Here is an 18933-nt window from a genome sequence, read left to right as displayed (position 1 = left end):
ATTACATTTTACTATCTTATCCTTTGATTTACATCCTTTTTGAAACATCTTGTACTTATAAATGAATAAATACTTATTGTACAAGTATTTATAAATACTTGCACAATACATTTATTTATATTTTCTTAATACTAAAAATGATGAAAACATTTTGAGCTATGATTTTTAAGAATCATTGAACTTATGCTCCATTTTATATCTATTAATAATTATTTTGTTTAGCTCTTTCAGTTTTTAATCTATTTGTTATTCAGCTATCAGAAAAAAAAAATCACATTTTTTTTTTTAATGTTTTATATTCATAAAAGTTATATTAAAACATTTTAAATTTTGAATTTTTTTACACCAAAATTTATTTGATATTATATATATTGTAATAATTATGTTTTCAGAATCTATATAAAATATGTAAAAAAATTTACCTTTGATTTTGGAGACCTGTATTGAAGTAGTAATAATATCGTGAACCACGTCTGAAAGGACAGCTGTATTTTGGATAGTTCCATAATTCAGTAAGTCTACAAAAATTTCAAATTTAATTAATTATATTTGCAAATAATTTGTGTGCAACTCATTCTCTAAACTCCACAATTAAAAAAAATCCAGATTTAATACATTCTAAATTTTAAAATTTATATTTAAAAATTATTGAAATAGTTATGTTTCATATTAATACAAAAAACCCCTGCCAAACATGAATATATAAAACATAATTTATAATAAAATTTTTTATTTTAATTAAAAGTCTGTATGTATTTCATTACATATCTACGTTAAAATGGCAACACAATCTATTAGAATATAATATGTATAGTTAAAAAATAGTTTTCATGATTAAAATTGTGCTGTCTCAAATTCCCAAGACATGGAGGAGGGAAAAAACCTAAGTTCCAGGAACAGAAAAATAACTGCAACTCAGAAATCCTATTACATGTAATAAATCATATATTTTAATAAATTATTATTTCTGAAATTAATATTTGTGCTTACCTTTCTTTCAATTTTTGTCTATGTTTACATGACTCAAGAAATGGGACAGTAATTTCATTTTGAGCTTCAATAAAATTTTTTGTCTCTTCTGAATCAGGATCCTCTAACCAACGATAAGGATCAGCTACCTACATAAAAAATTTTTAATTCAATTAGAATACAAAAAAAGTTTTAAATCTTAATATTTCTTATTGTAGCTTATGCAATCTAGTAAAGAATAAATTTAAGAAACATATTGTTTGATAATATACAAGTATATATCTGTTTGTTCTTTATGCATTTGAAGATAAGAGCAAATGCAACCAAACTTTCCAGAAGTCATCCTCTCATCCATAAGGCTGAGAACTACTTTTTGTCTTAAAAACATTCAGTTCTCCATCGACAACAAGGTAGTCACTATATCTAACCAATACAAGTGTGGCATCCTGTAGTATTCGAGCACTACTGAACATCACAGTGAACAATTGCAGTACATATACCTAAAAGTTTTTTCAAGATTATTCTACATTATTAGTACATTTTTAATTAACTCCTAAATCAAGTTTCTAAACTGATACCTAGTTTTCATAATGTCACACAACGAGACCAGTTTTCAGATCAATTAGTACTTCCATTGTAAAAGTGAGCAGTTGTTAAGCAAAAAGACTGGCAGATAAATCATGTTGTAAGTAAACTCACATGTTGATTTTCAGCACTAGTTGGCACGTACATCTCCAGAGATATAAAGTTTTCAAGCAAGCTGTAAGTCCATTGGCCATTGTTTTCTTTGAAACAACAAGTAGCATTTGATAAAATTATATTGCCTTACCCAAAGCTATAAACATTGTATATCAATCTACCTTATAACAACTATTTTTTAATGTAAATTTTAAAAAAAATTTTAATGCCATAGATACAATAACAAATTTTGATGAGCAATGCCAGGTACTGTACTTCTAATAGTTTTATTTCTATATGATAATGTTAGAAAAATACAATTATAAAATCAGCAGTTTAACACAATGTAATATCCTTTGTAATCCGTAAGTCCTTTTAATTTATTATTTGTAACTTACATGAATAGATTAAAAGATGTCTTTGAATTTAATATCATCACACATACATACTGTCTGCCCAGTGATGAGAGAACCACAGTTAACAGATTGCCAAGAAGAGTCAACTCATGTTGAAAGGGAGAATAGTTTTGTTATTAGCAATTATCAAAAATATGAATGAATCAGTACTTTCTTATTTGCTGTATTATACATTTTCATTTCAATAGCTAGATTTTTGTTGTGTTAAACACTTTACAGTTTAATTTCATAGTTTCCCTTATTGGGCTGCAATTTGAAAAAATTGAAACCTATAAATTCCCACTGTCGTCCGTCCATCTGTCCTTCCTTAATCTTGAGAATGAAGTTAGATAGATGAAAGACAAAACCAGATATGGAAACCTTAGGAGCAGGAGGCCCCAATTAACTATATATAAACTTTCAATACAAACCAGAAGCCATGTTATTTCAATTCAAGATGCCTGACAGATGCCTGGCATGGCTCTATTGTTAAAGGAAGGTATGATGTATAATAAGGATTAGAAATGATAAAGATAGCAGAACAGAAAAGCAGAATATATGAACTACCAATAACACCAAATGAAATTAAAAACAGAATAATAAACATGGGAAAAACATTCAGAACATGAGAAAAGAGAGTAAAAGAGCATATATTGTAGAGTCAGTCAAAAAAAAAGGAGCGCTTAGGACAGCAGTAGCAGAACATATTTATACAAGATGCAAAATCATTGTGTAATAGAAATTAATAGATTAAAATTATAATACCCAGAATAACATTCCTATACAAATAATAGAAAGTTAATAAGTGAAAAATGAAAACCACATAATCAATAAAAGAGGTTAAGGTCTGACCTTAACCCATGGATATGGACTGTGAAATTGATGGTGGCAAAAAAAAAATGAGAATGAACCAAAGGCGTAAAGTATTTTGGTTAATAGATTTAAAATAACATACTTATTTTGGTTAGCTGTAGGGTTTGTTTTGGTTTTAGTTTTGGACTATATAGTTTATATTGAAAAACATTATAAATTATTTAGAGAAAATATTGTTTTATTTTAAGTCATGTTAAAGATAATATTATTCTAAGGCACAAGAAAGTTTTGTACATTTACTGGAAATTTGGAAAATGTTGATATGTTTTTCTGTGTTTGAAAATGTTCTCATGTTCCATTGGGTTTTTAATAGTGATGTAAATTTGGCCGAATACCGAATACCTAAAAACAGAAGTAAGAAATAACAAAAACACAGTAAATTAATCATTTTGGAAACTTTTATTAATGCTAAACATTAAATTATAATTATTAAAGTTAATAAGAAATAGCGTCTAACTCTAGTAAATTATTTCATAATTAAAATATTATTATAGCCTTTATCTAGCCCGATATTTTATGGCATTGATGGTGTGTAGGTTAGAATGTATTGGGCATTAGTGTTATTGTTTAGTTAATTATGTTATATTCGTATTCTTGTATATTTTAATATTTTTTATGATATTTTAAAATGATTTAGGAAACATTTTATTGAAACTTATCATATTTAATGAAATAATTATTTATTTCTAGAAGATGAGTAACTACTATATAATTTATTTTATATATAAAGCAAAGAATAAGCATTTCTCATTATATGCAAAAGATAACATTTGAAATCATGTTAATTTTAAAAATATTGACAAAAACAATAGCAACAAAATATCACAAAACTTCACAAATAGAAACCCCCCCAATAATATATTTGAACTGTTCCACATCTGGGGAGAAACTAGACCGTATGTCCCCACTAAAGTATATATCCTTAGGGTACGATTCAGTCTACAAATACATAGTAAAAATAAAATTTTACTGCTGAATTAAAGAGTTAAAAAGATCAAATGCAAATAAAATAACTTATAAGTTATAACTTACATCTAAATACCAACAACTGCCAAATCATATCGGGCTATTTACGGCTATTACATAAATTATAAACCAATTTGGCACTAGAGGCAGACGTTAGGCTCCATCTCATATTAACTTTAATAATTATAATTTAATTAATAATTTAGACCTACTGGAAGAAAAAATCATAGTGACATCGGGCCAATAGAGAGCAGGGTGCACGATCCTTGCATAATGAGGTTTGCGCGCTAATTTTTATATGTGCGTTAATCAAGCAGAATAGTTTGGCCAAATATTCAGCCATTCAGCCACGCTCCTGGCCGAATATTTGGTATTTGGCTGAGGCCGAATATACTATTCGTTACATCACTAGTTCTTAAGTATGTATCTAAAGATGAGCTGAATTAAACTTGAAAAACATTTAATAGATTTAAATAAAAAGACTTCTACTTGTATAATAAATTTGCAATTTTATATATGAGTAAACATTTAGACAAAGATAGTCAAAGATAGACAAAGTTATATGTCTATCTTTCAAACAGAAAATAGTTTATTTAACAATTTTATATGCTCAATTTCAACTAGTTAAATTTCAGATGTTAAAAACATAAAAGTGCAAAATTAAGAAATTATCCAAAATAACAAACATTAGTTACTGTTAATTATTAATGAAATGTAATAATTTTACATGCATTTAAGATTAAATATTATATTAAATTATATGAAATAAATTTCATATACAGGTAGGCCTCCTACAACGCGGTACCTTTACAACACGTTTTCGCTCCAACGCAATTGGAAAAACGCAGAAATTTTTTTACAACGTGGTACTTTTACAATGCGGTTTAGAGTATTTAGAAATGAATTATCTTTCACATAACAGAAAAATCACAACGGATCACATAAGTGCAATGGAACTTGATGAAACAAGCTCAGATCTTGAAATAAGGCCAGTCAAACATTCTCGAATAACTATAAGTGACAGTGAGGACTGAATTTGTGAGCATAACATTCTGTTTCTTTCTGATTTTGACTTAAAATCATAATCTTTTTTTATATGATGTCGAATTTTATTTAAGCTTTTTATGTACATAAATTTAAAAAATGATGAAAATGTTACACTATAAAAGGCAGTTTTTCTCTTTTTAGAACTGAATCCCAGTTTTTGTATTAAGTTGGTGTCTCCTACGACGCGATTTCCCACAACGCAGTATTTTCAAGGAACGTATCTACCGCGTTGTAGGAGGCCTACCTGTATTTTAATTTCCATTGCCAAGTTTACTCTGTCTGTCCAGTGCATCATATAAGCATTCCTTTCCATGCATTTGAAAGATAAAGACATATCTTCCCAACAGAATGGCAAAGAAGTGTTTAAGCAATCCGCCTATTCTTGTTACTGAAAAGGATTAGCCAAGTCTCTTCATATGGAATTAACCGTGAAAAAAATTTGATGCTTTTTACAACAACCAGTGTATCAATCTTAAATCTGTGCTAATATGGTATGCTGAACAACAAATTCATTTTTTGTAACATTAACAGGACAAGTGCTTTTAAACAGAAGTTCTCTAAATGTTATAAATTTATGTTTGGAAAAAATAAAATGGATTTTAGATTTGATGTTTAAAGACTACTCATGACTTAACTGTATGACAATAAGAAAATTTAAAATGCTTCAAATTATTTTTAATTGCATAGGTCTTTTCTTCATCTAAAATTACTGTGCAATTAATTGTTCAGCAAATAATTACATATTATCACTCAACTTTTTTCATTTATATATCTTACTGAGAATTGATTGTTAAAATTGTAAGTCCATTTTTATAATCAAATGTGACTTTCATTAATGAAATATTAATTTCTGCATAGAGACTACAGTTCTTTCTAGTAATAAATGTTCACTAACACTCAATTCACATACTATTGAATTACATGATTTCAATTTTACATGGTTAGAAAAATAAAACAAAATTTGATTTTAAATAATCGGAAAGCAAATTCATGTTTATGCAACATTTTAAAATATTCTTCAATATTTTATTATAAAATTAAGTGTTTTCATTAATAAAACTAATGTTTAAGCTTATCTAACAAATATAACATTGGAAATCATGTCGTTGGTACTTTCAATGTATATGTTTAAAGCATGGTATAAGAATACAGGCAATACCATGCTATCTATTCAAGGATGATGGTAAAGTCGTTGAGCTTACTTGCACATCCGCCAATGATGCAGAAACACAATTTTTACAATTGATTACCACTAGCAACAATTGCTAATTTAACTCTAATTTGTGTTTATTTTAATGAAATTAGTGAAATTTACATAAAATAATTTAAAAGTAATAGAATATGTGTATAATTTTTTTTAAAAATATTCATTAAACTGATATCTTTATACTTTAAAAAGGGTTAAAACATATTACTTTAGCTATTAAATGTAATTTAAGCTCATAAACCATTGAAAGCTTTTTAATTTCATCCCCATAAAAGTTTTGTGACTTAGTATAACCTCTTAATGATGAACATCGACTGGGAATGACAAATTTATCCTTATTTCAAGGTCTTTAATGTATCTCAACATCGTAAATCATTGCATACTAGGCAATAAGAATGTCTTTTATTTGCATTGAAAATGTTAAAATGATCGTTAATTAAAGGTGTCCAATATTTAGAAATGTTCTTTACAAACGACTTTATTCTGAATGCACTTGACAACAGTTTTTGGGTTTGGGATATAATTTTTTCTGCAACAAATTTTAGTACAGCATAATTCATAGTGGATCATTCAAACAATATAAACTCAATAATAATATACAGTATATATGTATGTATATATATATAATATAATATATAATATAATATAAAATATCAATAAACAGCTTTATTCAGATAGAAATTTGAAATATTTTCATTTCTGCATTGAAATGCCTTGCAATTTTATGTTATGTGTCTGGCAAATTAAGTTAACCTTAGAAGTATATAATATTTTACATTTCATTTTTATATGCTTTACATGGAAACATGATTTTTTTAGTTTGACATTGCTTTTGCAATACCATTCAGAATGTTATCACTAAGCATCCTGACTGATAATTGTTCAATTTGGCTAAGTAGTGAGAAAAAAGTATTTGGGTAGTGAGTCTGCTTTTTGTTTTGAGATTAAGTCAACTGTGCCACAGATTGATAACTTTCATCTTTGGTCAATGCCTTAATACAAACTTCACAACCTATAAAATTTTTAAATATTTTTGCCACAAAGCTAGTGACATAATCTATTATGCATTCTAATACATCTGCAGATGCATAATCATGATTTATTATCTCATCACACTCCTAAATACCTCTCTCTATATGTCCATCCAATTTCTCTTTTAATGTTTTCAAGTGGGTAAGATCCTCTTTGGATTTGTTTTTGAATGTTTTTTTTCCTACTTTATAATGAACTCTGTTTCTCATCAAACAGAATTTGGCAAATACTTGATCTTGGTAGTTTTAATAGGGAATATAATAATGACAAAAATGTAGTTACAAAAATGTTGGAAAAGAAGGATGTTTATTTTGACATCCAGCTCTTCTAACTGTCCCAAAAAACTGCTGTAATAAAAAAATATTTTGTTATAATTTTTGTACACTGCTGTAGAAAAAGTGTAACAATCAGAAGTATGTTTTAGGTTATGGGTTGGTTAAATAGTTTATAAACTATAATAAAAGTAATTAAAAGACTTTTTTCAAAATACTTTGCTGGGTTTAGAAAGGTATGATGGACAATTTGGAAACAAATTAGGCACTACATTCTTAATTTGTGAAGGAGTTTTATAAAAAATGTTAATGATTGATGTTTAACATTGATTTTCTTTCCATCTTTATAAAGATCTACTCTCTCCACAAACAAAGAATTTGATGAGGAGCAAAATGCTTTTCACAAACATTGTAACATTCAGTCAGTTCTTGATCTGCACGTGTTATTGTGCGTTCCCATTTTTTAAATAATTCAAAATCTTTTGGTCCCTTAAATAATTTACTATTTGTTTCTTTGGATAATAATTGCCTTTGCACTCAGGCACACATCATTTAAAACATATGATTTTGTAAGAATTTCTTAAGAACACTGTCGAGCAAGGCAATAGTAAATGGTAAACGATACAAAATGGACTTCCTGATAAGACAGCATCTGGTAGCAAATGTCTGAAGTACAACCACATTCATGACAAATAAGAGTGGTATCACCTGCATTCTTACATCATGATTCAAAGAAACAAAATTCTCCATTTTGTACAACTCAAACTTCAGACTGCTTACGTTATATTTAGTTTAATATCAGGAACTTTATAAATAATTAAACAGAAATACTACAGACAAACAAGCTTTCACAATGGATTTCATTGAGACAAGACGATCAACTCTGACAAACTATTGAAAAAAAAAAAAAAATGAGGCCAAAGAAAGTAAATTACTTAGAAAATTATGTGAAATTTTCAACTAAAATGGAAGAAAATTGTTTCTTTAATAAAAAAAAAAAAAGTGAAAAAGATAAAGAATGAAAAATCATTTCCACTTTCCATTCATTTTATAATGGTTAATAAAAAACAAAACCTGAAATCTAATCCTCCCTATCTCATATAAATGTTAGTCTCAATTTACATGGAACCAATCTAACATGTTTTTTTTGCTTTCTTCAAATTGTGGACACTAAGAGCCTTTTTCACTCATAAATCTAGCCAAACCTATCTCAGACAACTAAATGGTGAGAGATGGATCCCAACATATTCAGGACTCACTAACCATGAAAATTCATGGAGTTGCTTGCCCATATTTAATCCTTTCATACCTCATAATAACTTACTGCCTTTTTTTAACCTGCAAGAATTTAAAAATCCTCACAAACCCAGAAGAATTACAATTCTCATAAATTACATAAAATATTAAAATGTAATAAAATTTACAAGACAAAAATATTGTATAAAAAGAAAACACTTCATTGTAAAAAATAAACTGTCAAAAAGTAGTGCAGGTCAAGATGGTAAGTACTACCATGATAGACTGCTCTCCATATGGCCAGATCAACAAAAAATTCATTTACATCACTGATTATTTATAAAACTGAAATAATAGCAAAAATAAAGTTTGCAATTATTCTTAACCTTTGTAAGAAATACATTTATTTCCTCATTATGATTTAATTTTAAACATACAGGACAACTTTCATTTTAGAAAAACACTTGTATTAAAGAACTCAACACTTAAACTGTACAAAATGACATAAAATGCCAAATATTTAAATAAAAAAAGGGAACGATAACCAATACTACATGACACTGCTAATAAGACCAAGATGAGACTGAGACCAAGACACTACTTTACAAGAATTGTTACATATCGAGAATGCCTCAATATTTATCATCAGTGATGAAATACTTGACAGGTGCAAGCCTAAGACCTCATCGTCTCAAAAGGCCTTACAAATTTTATAGCAAAAAGATAATAAACCTCTAAAAATTTAGCAAATGTTTAAAAAATGCATATTTTGCACCGGGACAAGAACATTTACATAATTCATAAATTGACAATTTTATTGTCTTTTTAATAAAAGTAAAAATTAAAAAACCACCTTTACATAAAGGACCTTATAACAATTTATTTTTAATTGTCTACTTGGACATTACTCATTAGTAGGACTTTATTCTGGTGTTTAAAATTTGACATGATTTGACATTTGGTATTTGCAAACAAAAACTGAAATTTGGTATGAAAATTAGCACCTTTAATCATCCAGCACAAATGTTTAACAAAATAAAAATGTTTTCAATCGTTTTTAACAGTCATCCTCAGTTAAAACGCAAATTAACAATTATAATTTTATTCATTTATTGTATAATATATGTATGTTAGGCATCATGCGCAATCTATTTGTAGTTGCGCATGCGCATTTATTATTTTTCGTATTTAATTGCTTATATTCCATTTTAGTGTTCTTTTGTTAATTTGCATTTTAACTGAGGATGACCGTTAAAAATGATCAAAAACGTTTTTATTTTGTTAAACATTTGTGCTGGATGATTAAAGGTGCTAATTTTCATATTAATTCTAATTTCCAGTATAATTTAAAGTTGGTTTCTACTGAAATTTGGTATTTAAGAACAGAAAAAATTACTACTACAGGTGATATAATAAAGAAAATTTGTTTTTTCTGAATTAACTCTCATTATTGTGTCAAATTTTAAACACCAGTATAAAGTCCTACTAATGAGTTATGTCCAAACAGACAATTAAAAATAAATTAGAAGTAAGGACAGTAAGGCATTTATAATTAAGATCTTATAACAAAATTGCACCTAGGGCCTGAAAGGAACATAATCTGCTACCATCTAACATCATTGCCAGTTTCCTAAAATCTTGCAGGAGGCATCCCCTTGGCAGATCACTCGCATCACATTGCCTCATCCATCTCAGACACACATCTGCGCTCTACATCTCAGACATGGCTAAACATTACATTACACAAAACTCATTTAAAACATACAATTCATGTACATATTTAAACTTATACAGAATATAAAAATTTACTAGTATTATATTTTGCATTATTAAATGCCACCTACGAATTGAACAATTTCACGATCAGAATAATCAATAATAATCGTAAAATATGTTCTGCAAATCACTACATAAATAAATACTGTTTTCGTAGGACGACACAATCGAAATCTCTTCGGAAACCGGACCTGAAAATTTACGTATCAAAAAGCTTTTTATAATGTTAATAAATCAACATTTTATAAATCTTGTAGGGAAATCGTTACATTATTTTGGAGGCGTTATGTAGTAAAGTGGCTTAAATACAGCTGGATAAGCAACCTAATGACATGGCCCGTTTCATTTGAACAGGACTGTCGTCGGTTTCTTATCCAATTGTATTAAAGCCGCTTTACTACGTAACGCGCCCATTATGTTTAAATGAGTTAAGTAGTACAGTACATTACTCAGTAATTATTATCTTAGCTTTGGATTTATTACAAGTCATTTCCATTCTCACGTGATTCCGATTTTTTAATAGAACACGTGACTTTTAAATTTATCAAATAACGTTTTATTTCTCTTAACGTTGTATTTAAGTATGGAAACGACGATTTAATTAAAAGTTATACTTTTTAATAACTTCAGGTTACGATCAATTGCTCTATTAATTAATTTTTACCTCGACTCCGTGATAAACATCGACAACACTTTCCCGTCTTGCTTTAGGATACTGAAATTTCATCTCGAATTGTTTATTTAATAATAAACTTAACGACCGAAAATTCTTTATCGGATTACAATGACGATACTGTAATACACGCAACGTGCTTAAGAATCTACCGTAACATAAATTAAAAGCAACGCTTCTAATCAAAGACATAACAGCCGCCAGATGGCAGCTTTAGCATTTCAAATTTTCGAAATTTTACAAAAAAGGTTCGTTTTAAATTTCAGTAATTTTTGGTGTTAAGCTTACAGAAAAATAACTAATTTTTCTAATAATTGTGTTTAAAATGTAATATTTTTTCAAGGTAAAACATACTTGAAATTTTAATATTCTAGATGTCTATTCTGTTATTTTTTGTTACGACATTTGAGCTCGAAAGAAAAACTCAGTTTAGGTGAAATTATAAATTGACAAAATTGTAATTTTATTACATTTAAATGAAACGGCAGCACCGGCGCAAATTTTTCAGAGCGACCCTGATTATATATATATATAATCAGGAGTCGCTCTGAAAAATATCGCCACCATTTCGCCAATTTTTAATTTTTTTCTCCACTTCAAATATTATTTACCGCCACCAGTTTACTTACTAATTAATGCAGGTACCGGTAGCCTTATCAGTTTGGCGTCTGGAAAGAAAAAGTAACATGTTAAACTGTCATTTACAAGGAGACGTTCGGGTCTCCAATTCGAACGAAATTTGGTGAGCACGTAGCCTTAAACATAAATAATTTCTTGTCTAAATAATAGGACCCACTTTTCAAGCGTTTCCGAAAAATAGGCCTCTGAAAATTTAGTGTTTAGTTTATAAGTCTGAAAATTTCGTATCCAAGTGTGGCGATAGCAGAGTGAATAAAACGATAAGCACTTATTCATTACTTTATTATTCACAATTACTTCATTATTTTACCGCGTTATTATTGCTTATTAGCATTATTATTAATAATATTATTCTTCACGTTTAAAGCTTATAAAACAAGAGATTAAAAATCGTGACGTTATTTCCTATTTACGAAAAACGAGCCCCTGTAGATTTAACTCTTACGTAATAATAAGATAAAAAAGCAGTGGCACTTCCAGGGGCAATCAGTTAATTGTGCGTCAGGGATGACCTAGGGCAGGGATGGCGAACCGTTTTGAGTCCGCGTGCCATATTGTAAGCATACTTAGCTTTAAAGATGTTAATGCGTGCCAAAGTCTTAGACTTCGAATAATGATATTTAATGAAATTAAACAAATACGCTTTAATTCGAATAAATGTAAAAAATCTGATTAAAAAAGGGATGATTAGGTGATAAACAGACAGGATGATTGAAAAGGACAGAAATCATATGGTACATTACGTGCCACTTCGGGCACGCGTGCCATAGGTTCGCCATTTCTGGCCTAGGGTCCATTCAGACTAGTGATGGCCTAGGGTCCATGATCAGGCTGAATGAGGAGGCTTCCGTGTTTCAGGTGGAACTGGTGGCCCTTGATGAGGCGTCCCAGTGGATCTTAAGGCATCCAGGATCTACGCCGATCACGGTTTACTCCGACAGCCAGTCGTCGCTTCAGGCTTTAAGCGACGGGTACCACCGTGATCGTATGGTACTGGGGATCAGAGGTAGTGTACTGAAGGCTAGGCATGAACGGCAAGTTGACCTACGATGGGTCCGGGGACACATTGGAATCCCAGGCAACGAGCGTGCCGATTTCCTGGCCAAAGCCGTGGCACAGGACCCATTTGTAACAAGGGTGGTCGATTTATCGGCCTCTTACATAAAAGGTACTCTACTGCAACGGTCAATGAAATACTGGCAGGAGAGCTGGAATCGTAGTAAGGTAGGTAGGACAACCTACGCCTTCTTGCCTGAGGTTGGCCAAACTTCAGTAAGTTGTGATTGGTTAGTGACCCAACTGTTGACCGGTCACGGGAGGTTTCCCTACTTCCAGTCTAAATTTGGACAGAGAGATGGTCGCTGCTCCTGTGGGTGTCTCCGCGGAGACACCCACAGGAGCAGCCCCGGGACAGTAGTGTTGACAAGTCTGTAGGGCACGGGAAAACTTCCTCTGTTGGCGTCGAGGACACGGTCGAAGTCCGGAGTGGCACGGGTTACAGGTTGGCACAATAGACAAAAAACTGTTTATTTTTTTTGTGCGTCGACACACGGCGTTTTGGTTATTCGGAACGTTAACCAAGTGCCAGGTGTCCTCGATTGTCGAGAATTATATCAATCTTCGTTCTTTCTTTCGTCCATTTGATTGGTCATTCTCCCTCAATCACGCTTCCCGAGTGGTTGGTCCCTCGTTACTAAACGTAACGAGACTCTTACCTGGAGCGGGAGAAAAGTCAAAATCGAAGACGAATTCCATCTTCCATTAATCGTAAAACGACTTCCTTCCGCGATTTACGGTTTCTGCCTGGCAGTTTGATATAAACAATGGGTGTCCGACTAGAAACGACTTTTACCTATGTTTTTTTAAACTAATGAATTTTTCTCAAAATTAACCGTTTTTTCGCGTCCTTCGTGACGGGTCAGACCTGTCCGGTACATGACATTTCCATAAAAGTTTTAAACAAATACTGAAAATGAAAAAAATAAACAATTTATGTATTTTAGTTCTAAAATACAAATAATATATACATAATACAAATTGATACGATACAATGATAGAAAAAACTTGTTTTATTAATTTTTTATAAACTAATTCTATTCGGCGATTTTTTCCGCAAAGTCGTTAATTACTTTATCATAAAAGTCGCCGGTGGTCGACTCCATCAACGTATCTGAAAGCTCTGAAAGTCGATATATGTTATCTATTTATTGTGAAAAGAGAATATTTTTAAAGAAGTTGTTAACTAGTGTATCGATTACGTGTTCCATATAATCATAGCGCCAAATATTAACGATATATGTTTGTATTTGTATAGTTATTAAAAAGTATATCGAGTTAATGTTATATGAAATTAGAGTGTAAAATATTATTAAAATTCAAGCTGTTATACTAATTGGAATTAGAAAAAACTCGATTATTACATCTTAAATTTTTAAATCAAATAATTCGATTGATAATTAAAAGAAGGTGTAAAAATAATGCTACTTATCGTGATTCTAGTGTCTAGCGTCGGGAAGAAAAATGTTCAAGTTTAATTTTAATTTGAAAGTCGTTAACCTGAAAGTAATATTTTTGTAAAAATTTGAAAAAAAAAGTTTTATAAGAGGAAAGATGATAACTTAATAATTGTTTCTGCTTAAATTATAAATTACTTTTGACACTGACCTTGGCGATAGTGTTCTTTTAACTGTTTTATTCGACTTCGATACTGAAATTTGATTTAACTGAATAAAACATTGCTTATTTTATGTATATTTGGCAGAATTTCGCTTCATGTATTGATTATATAATTAAGGTGTTGCGTATTCATTGTTACAGAAAAAATCTCGGAATTAAAATACTTTGCGTAGATTATTATAATAAACTGTTCATTAAATGTAGCAAGAGAACTAAGTTTATCTATTCAATTGATTCCTGTCTAAAGTATTACTCATTTACCTCACTTTCATTTTAATAATTTGAGAGTTATTATCTTAATTTGAACGAAAATAAGCTCGAATCTAACAAAAATCTGTATATAAATCAATCTCTCTAATTTAATTCGACAATAATTTGTATAAATATCTCAACTTGAAGACATAAATATGTTTCGGGTCGATGCTCTATTAGAATTTAAACTTAATATCAATTATATAAACAAAAACAAAGGATAACTTACTTCCGTTTGATTTGCCGAAACAGAATTCATCTGAAAACTTTCTGAAAAGAAACAACAATAAAAATCATTTATTGTTACAAACAATATAAAATAAAACAATTGTAAAGTATTGTTAGTCGAGTATTACGTCGCATCAAGCGCGTCACTTATTACCTCGAAATTTCTACGATAAATTATTTAAGTCTTTACTACAAATATTCAATAAGCTTTTAATTTCGTATAATTAGATACCGAGGATTATTTGCGCGTGACATTTCAATCATGTTTACAGTTCGTAACGTCGTAAGAAATAGCGTAACGATGATTTTACGTCTTTTCTGTTAAAAACTTGTAAAGAATGCACCGGTCGAAGGAAATAAGAGCGTAATTTTGTTATAGAATGTTACCGAAAACGAAAAAAAAAAAAATTGTCGTCGTCAGACTGTTCGAAGTTCGAAAGTTTTCGGAAAATACGTCACACTGTTGACTAAAGTTTCGAAATAGTAGTGTGACCGAATGTCGTTTCGCAACACACGTCGTGGTACACATATTGTCCGATAGAAAGCGTAAAGAGATTGTAATTGGAAGATAGTAATAAATTTGCGAGAAAATGTCAGTGTGAGTGGTAAATTCGTGGTAAATTGTGCGCATTATAAGAAATTACAAAAATATCTGTGAAAGTTTATTTAAATATAAGTTACGTAGTTATATTATTGGTCAAAATTGTAAAAAGCAAGGCCGTAACAATTTTTTCCCTCAATCCGGAGGCCAAGCAATTTTTGAGACCCACAATCGGAAGACATTTTTATGTTCGTTGCACTCGAATAACTTTTGTTTATTAGAAGAAATTGCGTAGGTTACATAAAACTTAACGAACCGACTTCACTACGTTGATTCAGAGCAGCAGTTCCCATACTTTTTTGTATGCATGCCCCGTGGCAGCCATTTGATTAAGTCTTTTTCCATTTCACATTTTTGCTAGTTATATTTCGTATTATCGACAAACGAAAGTTCCTTAGTCAATTATATAGCAGTGTACAATTAAATGTAAAAACACTTTTTGCAGGAAAAACATAGATAAATGTGATAAAATTATAATTACGTTTTATTTAAGACTAAGCACCCGATGACGTAGCGTGGTCAATGTAGCACCGGAATACAATACATTAGCTACTATTTATTATTATTTTTTTCGCATACTCTTAAACCATTCGATGCGTACTGTACGCATAACCAGAGAAAGTATTGGAATTGTGTCACATTTGAACCTTTGAGTTTTTTGCAAATCTTCATGTTTTGTAACCTCTTAAATCAGAAAAAGAATGTTGGAAAACAAAACAAAATAAAATTATGGCGATATGTATGGATATGTGTGTATGCGTGTGTGTGTATGTTGACATCTATTTTCCTTAATATCTCCGGATTATCAAAGATAAAGAAACGAAAATTTTGGCATGGTGGCTTGTATATGAAAAACATTGATGCTATTAAATTTTGGTGGATAAGGTCAAGAGGGTGAAAAGGTAATTCAGTGTCACATCTCATATTTTGAGAGTAGAACCTAACTACACTTTTCTTAAATACTATTCGCTATTCTTAATATTTTTGTAAATGATAATATTTCAAAACAACCAAAAGTTTATTTGTAAAAACTGAAAATAAAATCTACTGTTAATGCAATATATAATTTATGTATCATTTATGCTGTTGATAAAAGTTTCAAACTTGTAATTGTTATTTTTAAATTACACTTGCTTTTCGTAACTCGATCTGCAAAGGCGCAGGTGCCTCCCGCTAAGAATGTATAAGAGAAATTTAACTGTATTTATGTGTTACACACATCAAACATATCCGAAATCATATTGTAAATCACTGAGCCTATTTGTTGGATAACAGCAAAGGAAAAAACGTACTACTGTAGTGTTCAGTAATTTTATCTATTCTGTTAATGGTGAATAAGAATTTCGTGAAATGCGACTTCATTTCTTTTCGCGTATGACTGTTCCGATCTGAAACCAACGCACATAGATATTTCAACAGTTTACACAAATTTAAATGAAAGCGCTGTTTCTTTTGCTGCAAATTGTCTAATAAAATAATAATTCCTACATTGAACAAGCATAATACATAGGTACGCGTTGCATTATTATTGGTATTTTCTAAAATGTGATCATTTATATATTCGAATGCATTTATTTTCTTGACTGTTTAATTCATTAAAGCATTAGTATACAGAATCTCGAGTCTGAGTTCCTTATTCTTTCATGAATTACTTTATTTTTCTGTATAGAAATTAACAGAATAAAATTAGCATCGCATGTTTTTCAATTAGCTTAAGTATACATCGACTAATAGCAATATGATTTAATATAACTAAATCTATTTTCGAACTGCCTTTTGTAAAATTAAATCGTGTACATCAGCACTGAGCTGTCAATCTAAACGATATCATTAAGGCACGATGTAAACATCAATCAACTTAATTATAATATTATAAATTTTTATGTTATATTAAGATAATTACATCAATTTATTTTCTAGGCGTATTATAAAATTTAATATTAATACTCTTCTATCCACAAATCCCACGTGTGCGAGTAAAGTGGAACAATACACTGATACTTATGTAAGGAAGTGGGCAGAAATCTCGTAACTGGAAAACACACATTCAATCTGCCATTCTCTATTCAAGGTATTGCAGATTACGATCTATTCTGTGTATTGCAACGATTTCTCTCGAATAATTATTTTCAATTCAATTGTTCTTATCATTATTTAACTTAATAAATATGACACGAATTTCGTCAACACTATTCGGCCTCATCGGTGGGTAGTGATAAAGTTTTAATTTCGAAAATTGCTGCGTATACATTTACATCGATTGATTTATTTTTAGAACAAATTAATCAATAATTATATCAATTAATATACAGGAAAGTGGTATTTGAGTGCTTTCATTTAATCTGCATATCAAAGTATTGCGATTAAAATAGCTAACGACACATAAACGTCATTACTAACGACTATTAATTGCTTTATGCAATCGATACAGATTTATAAGTTTGCTCGCACTTATCACACTTCTTCAGGAAGAGTATTTAGAAATTTTTAAGTGTAAGATCTGTTATAAATCTACAACAGAAAATATATTTCCAGCTTTTAGGCTCTGCGTCTACGTCGGGAATTTCGACGATACTCGCGGAAACTTCACATACTTTTTATTTTATTTATCAATTATATTTATATGATGTACTCACTTATGGTTTGAACGAAGACTTTTTACGCACCGAATATGTCTTTGCTTTCCGGTAATTTCGTTGTTAATGTGACGTATTTTCAAACTAGCCGTTGCCAATACGGCAGAACTGATTAATTGGGATCGGTCGAGAAGAAAATAATTCGAACTTCGAGTTATAGGGTTTTGTGTTATAGAATTTCGGCGAAAAATCAAACTTTTGTGCATTGGTTTAGAGATGATCCGTAACAAACTATCCGTACGATCTTACGTGCAGTTGTCGTGCGAATGTAAACTTATCGATGAGATCCACGAATGCAAAAACGCTTAACTGAATTTCGAGAATATTCCGTATATACTGGCTGTGAGTTTACGTACAGCGGTATTTGTGCTTTTGACAGGTGCTATCGACCGCCACGTTAATATAAAAACTGAAATCTGTGCTACGTTTTGGGCAGGGTTGTCAATTAAATTCTATTTTCTTAAATCTATTTATTAAAATTTTTGTCGTGTGACGAACCACATTATCGGAGTTAAATGCTTGTAAAAGGTGACAAGTCGCTAATAATTGCGCAAAATTGACACAGGAGTATTTCAATTACTTTCTTGTAACACAACGATAGCAACGATGAATTATCTTTAATTACACGATAAATTTTATTTTTTGAACGGTTAATACCGCTTAACACACAAAAAAAATTATGATAAGAATCGTCTCGAGCGTAAGTCCTGCGGTTGATAATCACCGGGAGGAAATATGTCTGAAGTGTTTTCTCTCTTCATTTACTTCAATTTCGAC

General features: G+C 30.2%; 1 protein-coding gene across 1 annotated transcript in view; it reads right to left on the bottom strand.

Annotated features, from left to right (window-relative positions):
- Nucleotides 1–11329, bottom strand: part of LOC136980348 (prolyl endopeptidase) — a 44593-nt gene extending 33264 nt beyond the window's left edge. The window contains exons 1-3 of the mRNA XM_067276439.1: nucleotides 11116–11329; nucleotides 991–1118; nucleotides 423–518 (exon numbers count right to left, since the gene is read on the bottom strand). Coding sequence (XP_067132540.1) covers nucleotides 423–518; nucleotides 991–1118; nucleotides 11116–11316 — 425 coding nt within the window. The 5' untranslated portion in view covers nucleotides 11317–11329. The remainder of the gene's footprint in view (nucleotides 1–422; nucleotides 519–990; nucleotides 1119–11115) is intronic.
- Between the last annotated feature and the right edge of the window lie 7604 nt (nucleotides 11330–18933).

Source organism: Centruroides vittatus, unplaced genomic scaffold (genome assembly GCF_030686945.1).
Source record: "Centruroides vittatus isolate TY-2023 unplaced genomic scaffold, ASM3068694v2 contig_694, whole genome shotgun sequence".
Taxonomy (NCBI): domain Eukaryota; kingdom Metazoa; phylum Arthropoda; class Arachnida; order Scorpiones; family Buthidae; genus Centruroides; species Centruroides vittatus.
Note: the sequence above shows the minus strand (reverse complement) of the source record. Positions and strands in the feature narration are given on the sequence as shown.